This window comes from Hydra vulgaris, chromosome 08, assembly GCF_038396675.1.
Source record: "Hydra vulgaris chromosome 08, alternate assembly HydraT2T_AEP".
NCBI classification, from domain to species: domain Eukaryota; kingdom Metazoa; phylum Cnidaria; class Hydrozoa; order Anthoathecata; family Hydridae; genus Hydra; species Hydra vulgaris.
In genome coordinates this window covers 2391287-2399978 of record NC_088927.1, presented here as the reverse complement: position 1 = coordinate 2399978, position 8692 = coordinate 2391287, and the positions used below count along the sequence as shown (strand labels likewise).

At 27.1% G+C, this 8692-nt stretch overlaps 1 protein-coding gene across 1 annotated transcript; it reads right to left on the bottom strand.

Annotated features, from left to right (window-relative positions):
• Positions 1 to 238: 238 nt before the first annotated feature.
• LOC136082922 (uncharacterized) lies at positions 239 to 2224 on the bottom strand. Its single transcript, XM_065802336.1, has one exon. The coding sequence runs from the start codon at positions 2222 to 2224 to the stop codon at positions 239 to 241; it is 1986 nt and encodes a 661-aa protein (XP_065658408.1).
• Between the last annotated feature and the right edge of the window lie 6468 nt (positions 2225 to 8692).

Sequence of the window (8692 nt, the reverse complement as noted above, 5' to 3'; positions counted from 1 at the left end):
TAGCCTGGAAACATAAAAGCCCTCAAGTTTCTGGGGTCCCCCCCCCTGTCCCAAACATGAGAGCAACAACTTTATAAAATCATTTTTTAAACATGTTGCAACCTTGTTTGATTGTTTTTAAAACAAAACAGTTCAAGTTCTAAATTTAAGAGTTTTTATTTAAGAACAATAAAATAAATTCAAAAATAATTATTACAACAAGATATTTCCGTATTACATTGATTAAATTGCACCAATTTTAAACCAAATTAAAAAATTCCAAATTTTCGTACAAAAACATCAACATTTGAAAACATTCAGCCGTCATCCTGTTTCGCTTAGCATACAAATTGTTTAATGCATCAGAAAAAAGGCGCTCACTTGGTGCACTGGTAGCAGGTGTACATAAAATCATCGTTGAAATGCAATACAATATTGGAAAAACATATTGATTTTGATGCCAAAACTCTAAAACATTTTGTTCGTGCACTGACAATCTTATATATTCACTGATTTCTTTTTTTAAATCTAAGGTTACATTTTTGTCACTATCACTTCCGGAATCATCTTGTTCATCCTCAAATGACAACTTAAATATTTTTGATTCCTTTATCACCTTTTTAATTAGAATTATTTCACCAACTCTTTTTGAGAGATAAAAATCTGACAAAAATTCTTTCACAATTTTTAAATATTTCTTTTTTTCGTACTTTTCAAAGAATTGAAAACTTTTATAATTTGGATCCAAAAAAGTGGCACACAATAAAAAGGAATTATTCTCTAATTCATATGAATCTTTGTAAGTTTGTAAAGATTCTAACAAATGTGATTTCAATATTACAATTAAAGGAGGAGTCTCACTTTTATTCTTACTCAGCTGCTTCTCAAGGTACTTTATACTTGGAATAATTAAAGAACACGCATACCTATCGCCAGATAGTAAAACACTTACTTGATTAAAGCTTAATAAAGCATTTACCGTTTCTTTTAAGTTAACCATTTTATCTTCATCGAGTAAATATTTTCTCATATCTTTGTATTGTTGTTTCGAATTAAAGATATCTTTTACGTAGGAGTGAAGCTTAAGCATTCGCTCTGCCATGAGAAACGTAGAGTGCCAACGAGTTTTCACATCTTGAATCAAATGAAGTATGTGATTTTTTTCGACACCTGGTCGTGTTTGACTTTCCTCTAATAAATCATTAAGTTGAGAAGAATGATTGAAAGATGTAACAATTTTCCTGCACTTAGTTAATGTTCTTGCAATGAAAAAGAATTTAGACGAAGTATCTTTTTCACCTTCTTCAACTAAATCTATGACATTTTTAACAACTAATTGCAAAACATGTCCCATGCATCTTATTGGTTGAATGTTTAAACAAACTTTTAAAGAATTTAGACAGTTGCGTACGTTACTGGCGTTGTCTGATACTATACTCATTATTTTATCATCTACTTTAAACTTTTCTACGATTTTTAGCAAAGCCTCTTTTAAATTATCTGCATCATGGCGGCCATTAAGGTATGCAAAGCCCAAACAAAAACTGATGAAATTTGTTTTGTCAGAAATGAAATGTGCAGTTGCAGATATATAACTATAGTTTTGACAGGACGTCCATCCGTCAGTAGTAATAGATAAAACTTTAATTGATAATAATTTTGATTTCAAAAGTTCAACTTTTTCTCGATATAAATCAGTTAAAAGAGATCTTAACTTTTTTCGGCAAGGCACTTTATAGTTTGGATTTAAACACAAAACAAATTCTTTAAATGCACTACTTTCTACCAACATAAATGGAAGACAACAGGCAATAATGAAAATTAAAAGAGCTCTATCAATCTTATCGCTAACTTCTTTTGACAAGCCACTCATAGTTCGTTTTTTTTTCGGCGTTATTATTTTGTGATCATGTTCAAGATGGTAATCTAATATACTCTTTGATGTTTTACAAGAGTACTTTTTAGGTCTGTTACTATTACATTGATTGCATATCCATTTTGATGTTTCCTCCTCGATTGAGTAATATTCGTATGTAGTTTTAGCTGCTTCTTCAATGGACTGAGCATCAACTTCAATTTCTGTTTGACCGGATGAAAAACTTGAACTTCTTTCGCTATCGTTATGATCTGCAGGGTTTTGTTCATCTATAGTCTTTCTTTTATCCAATCTTTTCTTCGTCAGATTCATCAAATCAGATATTGGAGCAGCATATTCAATTGGAGAAGACGTATTATTTTTCAACATAGTTTAAAAATGCAATTTCTTAAAGTAAATTTAAATATATATTTGAGAATAACGGTTTATCTAATATATAGCGGGAAACCATTACTTTGAGGTGTCAGTTAAGACATTCCTTAAATTTTGTTGTGTTGAGAAATTATATGAACATAATATGAATTAAGACAAATAAATCAACTTAAAGACATTCATTAAAATTTATTGTTTTTAAGAAATTTAAAATACGTAATATAATTTGTGACAATTAGGTAATAAAAATGTTTTGTTTGTACCTAGTATTGCCCCACATTTTCTTTCATTGAATTAAATAAAAATTGGTTTGTTAGTAGAACAACTCCGCCAAAAACAGCTGATACTTTATACCGAATACATAATTAGTTATTAGCATTTTAATAATAATTAAAAAAAAAATAAAAATTGAGAGTTGAACAAGATATATATTCAATTACACAATATAGAAATAATAAAAAACATTAATTGCGTAACAAATTGTTACGCAATTAATGTTTTTTATTATTTTTATATTGTGTAATTGTTACTAACAACTACAATCATATTGTCGTCACTGTAAAAACTGCGTTTTATGAGTGTAGAACAAAATAAATTAGGTATTATTACCTCAAAAAATGATTGCTGGTATTATATAAAAGAAATCCGAAAAAGCTTCTGCATACAACACATTTCAAAAATATGGCACCATTTTTTTTTCTAATAGTTTATGGTTCATTTTAATTAGAAATTGAGATTTCAATCTCAATTTCTAATTAAAGCGATTTAAATCCAGATTTAAACCGCTTTTCATTGAAAGTTACTTAGTATTAAGGGGGGAGTAATTGGATACAGTTTTTTTACTATTACAAAACTCCAAGTGTATATCTCGCAAACTTAAGAAAAAAAAATTTTCTCCAAAAACTTGAAAAACTCTGAAAATCAACTTTGAAAAAGATGCCATGGAGATCTAAATTGTAACTTACAGCAATTTGTTATTAAAAAAATGGCGCTCAAACCACTTCACAACTAACACATAACAAGATTTAAAAAAAGTATTTTTTGGGTAAAAGTAACAATATATTTTTCTCAAATTAAAAACTTAGTCGACTAAATTTAGTCAAACTAAAAAGTTAGTCGACTAATTTTAGTTACGCTAAAAAGTTAGTCGACTAAATTTAGTTAGACTAAAAAGTTAGTCGACTAAATTTAGTTAGACTAAAAAGTTAGTCGACTAAATTTAGTTAGACTAAAAAGTTAGTCGACTAAATTTTGTTAGACTAAAAAGTTAGTCGACTAAATTTAGTTACGCTAAAAAGTTAGTCGACTAAATTTAGTTAGACTAAAAAGTTAGTCGCCTAAATTCAGTTAGACTAAAAAGTTAGTCGACTAATTTTAGTTAGACTAAAAAGTTAGTCGACTAAATTTAGTTAGACTAAAACTAACCTTAACTCCCACCCCTAACAAAAATCAATACAAGGATCGGGCGGTTATTCAACCAGTTTAATACTGAATGGGAAGGCGGTGTCATACAATTTGTTAAATCAAAGAGGTATAATGAAGCTGGAGGGAAAACGAATTAAAAATACGTTGTTTTAACTTTTATCTTTTGTTAAGGTTATCACTGTATTGCAAATAAAAGAAAAAAGTTCAAGAAATTGGTAAAAAATATTTTTGTTTGTATCTTTTTTTTACATTGTGTTTTTTGAACCGACTATAAATAAATTTCTAGATTAGAATTGAGTTAACAAATGACTAGACTAGAATTGGAAGTATTTTTGTCAGATTAACGAAAAGAAATATCGTATTCGTTACCGAGCCAATCCAGCATTTTGTGGTTTTGAGATAGCAAGCTTCCAGACATCGAGCAAACTCCAAACATTTGTATGTTCCAGTCATCGAGCAAACTCCAAACGCATATATTTTTATACTTATCACGACGTTACCCATTCCCCTGCTTCAAGCGTCAAAAAGTTAAAATATTCTTTTTACTATTCACAACTTTTCGATTTTAAAATTCAAACTATAGTTTTTTAACATTCAAAAATTATGACCATATAAAATTATGACCATATAAAATTATGACCATATAAAATTATGACCATATAAAATTATGACCACATAAAATTTATAGTAAATTAGAAAAAGACCAATTTTAGGTATATTAAATTTTTGGGTAACACTTCAGAACTGGAGTATTCAAAAATATAATAAATCCTAAAACTGATCACATTTCTAATTCAATTTATTAATAATAATTTTGTCACATTAAAAATGTGACAAAAACTAAGTTGACATTGACAAAATTGACAAAACCTACAGCCAATTGTTTCTGTAGATTGTTGGTTATTTTTCATTACAAAAAAAACCTACAGCCAGCTGTTTCTGTAGATTGTTGGTTACTTTTTATCACAAAAAAAAACCTACAGCCAAAACATTTCTGTAGATTTATGGTTACTTTTCATTTTATAACAAAAAAAAACTATTAGTTATATTATTGAACTTTTTGGTGGTGGTTATTATCCTTATTGGTTTCAAATAAAAGTGAATCACACTTGGTTGGGTGGATCTCGGCATATTTTATGCTTATCTCAGCATATTTTATTCCAATTGAAACAACTAAATTCTCAAAAAGAAGAACTTGTTCCAGTTGTAAAGAAATCTACAAAGAGATCTGCGCGACGCGCATTCAGCGCATTATTAGACACTGTTTTTTTAACGATGAATAAGAACGAAGATCAAAAGGAGTGCAAAAGGTGTCCGTTGCAGTCGTCATACCCAGTCTGGAAATAACTATGTAAGGTATCGCAAAACCCCAAGTTTAAATACTGATGATAATAAATTGGTAAATCTAATCGAGTGGAAAGATTCAGTTTACGAACTATTGTTTACAACATATCTCACAACACATTAAGTCATAAAAATTCTCCATAAACCTATGTTTGTTCCAGATTGACCGTGCCATTCACAACCTATTGAACGTAAAAAAAGTTTTACATTTATATAATTATGAGATTATAATAATTTTACTAAACTTTTATAATAACTTTTATAATTTAATATTTTATAATAATTGTTTTCAACTTTTTCTGTAGTTTATAGAGTTTAAAAACGTATTCTCATGAGAAAAAAAAAAGTCCCATAAGAACACAGTAGTAAGAAATCAAAATTACCAGTTGTAAAGCAGTAATGCTTTGTCAGTAACAAAAGTTATTAAAACTAAAATATTTATAAACCCTTGGATTACACCAACAACAATAAAATCATTTAAAAAAAAAACAAAAAAACGATTGTATTAAGTATTTCTGAAAAAGAACTTATGAAAAAGAATTAAAGTATAAACAAATATAAAGGTCACTCTGAATCAATTATAAAATCTAAGGAGTTACACTATTCAAATAAAATAATAAAATTTAAAGGCGATACTAAAAAAACGTAGCAAGTCATTAAAGAAGTAATTGGAAAAAAAAACTTAAGCTAATTGGTCTTCCAAAAAAACTAAATTACCATCACCAAGATATTACAAAAGAATCTATAATTGCTAAAGCATTTAATGAGGTGTTTGTCAATGCAGGTTTAAATTTAGCATCAAAATTAAAATACAGTGAGTTTAACAAGGAGAAATACTTGACTCCTAGCAAATCAATAATGGAAAATACAGACTTAACTGAAAAAGAGTTAATAGATGCTGTGCGTTCATTAAAACTAAACAAAGTACAAAGGTTTGATAATGTTAGCTGTAATGTTGTAATTAAATGTATTTTCTATATTTAAAAAATTCTTTTGCATATATTTAATCTTTCGTTTAAACAAGGAATCTTTCCAAAAAAACTTAAAATTGCAAGGGTAATACCAGTTTTTTGACTTCAAAGCAGGGCACTCTGCTGATCATGCAAGTTTTCATCTTATTCAGATTATTTTTCAAGATTTTGACAAAAACAAGTGTTTTCATAGATCTTAGTGAGGCGTTTGACACTGTTGATCATAGTGTTTCAATTAAAAAATTAGAAAACTATGGAATCAAAAATATAAACATAGCTTGGTTTAAAAGCCACTTAAATTAAAAATTACCAAAATGACAATTACTTGCAGTGTTCCTCAAGGATTTATATTAGGATCATTTTTATTTTTAAAATAATGATTTAGCAAAGCCTTTAATATTCTAGATTCTATCTTATTTGTTGATTTCATAAATTTATTTTATTCTCATAGTGATATAACAACATTATTTAAAATAGTTAACATTGAACTTCAAAATCTAACCGAAGGGATAAATATGAATAAACTTTCAATTAGTTTTACTAAAACTAAGTGTACTATTTTTTATCTCCCAAATAAAAAAGATAAAATTCCTCTTGCACTTCCAAAACTTATTATTGGAGAATACATCGTAAAAAGAGAATGTTCAATGAACTTCTAGATGTAATTCTAGATGAAAAATTCTAGATGTAATTTTAGATGAAAATACAAATTGGAAAGACCACATAAACATGATTGAAAGTAAAATTTTTAAAAACATTGGATTACTCTATAAAGTAAAACCATACTTAGATCAATCATGTTTGAAATACATATATTGCTCATTTATTCATTCCTATCTTATTTATGCAAACATTGCTTGGTGCAGCACCAATAAAAGACAAAAAAGGTATTTAGCGAACAAAAACATGGAATTAGATTATTATCAAATTCACAACGCCTCTCACATTCAAGACTATTGTTTAACAATCTAGATATATCTTATAATTGTAAATTAACTTTTATGTTTTCTTTTTTCATGTTTTTTGTTGTTGTTGTTGTTGTTGTTGGTTTTTGTTTTCTTGAATGAATTTTTAAAATATTCTAATGAATAAATTTGAAATTTAAATATATATTTTTAAATTTGTATGATTGTAAGTTAACCTTAATGTTATTGTGACTACATTACTTCCTTAACTTTTATTAAAAATAACTTTGAAAGACTCTATTAAACTATATTGCATTTTATACAAACTTCTTTGAAACATTTTTTTCCTCATTTTTAATATTGAATTTGAGTTACAAAGAATTTATATAAATGTCTAGAAAAAACAAGTGACTTGGTGATAAGACAAACCTGTCTTTCTTCTCGTCCTTGCCATATTATAAAACACGGAACTTGTAAATATGTGTACGACTAAATAAATGAAAGAAAAAAAAAAGGCCGTTAGACCTTCTCAGAGCACCTTAAAAGACTAAAAAAGAGAGAGAAAATACATATGAATGAAACTCTAAAATAAAAATTTATCGCAAAAAAATAAAAAACGTATTTTTGACCACGCTAATGTAGAACAGTTTATAGAACAACTATCGTTATTGCATTGGAAACAAATAGATTTTAGCAGCAATGTAAACATTATTAACGAAAAATATTTTTAAACATTTTATTCCGTTTATGATGCAAACATTTCAATTTGTGAAAAGACCAAAAAACTTATTTTCACCTTGGATTACTAAGGTTTTAAAAAAATCATCCAAAGCAAAGCAAAAACTATGCAAAAAAATTATTTAAAAACAAAATCAAACATCAAACAAATTAAAAACAAGACTACAATTATTTTTTTGAAAAAGTTCGAAAAAAGTTAACAAAAAATTACTAGTCAAAACTTCTTTATAAAACTAAAAATAACTTCGAACGCACTTGGGAAAATCATAAAAGAAATCATGCTTAAACTCCTTACCCCAGATGATTAAAGTTGGTAACAAAAATTTGAGCCTAGTATTGTAGTTCAAAAATTTAACAAACTCTTTATCAGTCTGATTTATCCTTTGAAGAGTTTAAAAAAGCCTAAAAATCTCTTTAAAAAAAAACAAAGCAGCAGGAGTTGATGAAATTAAAAAAAAAAAACAAAGCAGTAGGAGCGGATGAAATTAATGGAAACATAATTATACAATGTTATGAACAGATAAAAGTTATTCTATTTAAAGTCTATAAAGCATCTATTTATCAAGGAATTTTTCCTGATCGATTTAAAATTCACAAAATTATTTCAATTTTTAAGGAAGGCAAAAGAACTAAAATTAATAATTACCACCCTATCTCCGTTCTTTCTGCCTTCTAAAAAATTTTTGAAAAAATAATGTACAATGCTATTGTGCATAATTTATATTGTAATTATTTATAATAGGTTATTGTTATTGAAATAATTGAACATTCTATTGTCAATAGAATGTTTAATTATTTCAGTAACAGTAACTTATTATACAAAAATCAATTTGGTCTTTAAAAAAATAACTCAACTGAACATGCAATTATTCAGTTTGTACGCAAAATCTTTAATTATTTTAAAAATTCTCAATTTACATTAGGCATTTTTATTGATCTATCTAAAGCGTTTCATACTGTAGATCACGATATTTTGCTCCACAAACTTAAGCATTACAAAATAAAAGCAGAGTTTTACAATGGTTTCAAAGCTATTTATCAAATCGAAAACAATTTGTCTATAATATAATGGTATATATCAA

Coding starts and splice junctions, on each gene's coding strand:
- LOC136082922 (XM_065802336.1), bottom strand. CDS start 2,224: ATGTTGAAAAATAATACGTCTTCTCCAATTGAATATGCTGCTCCAATA.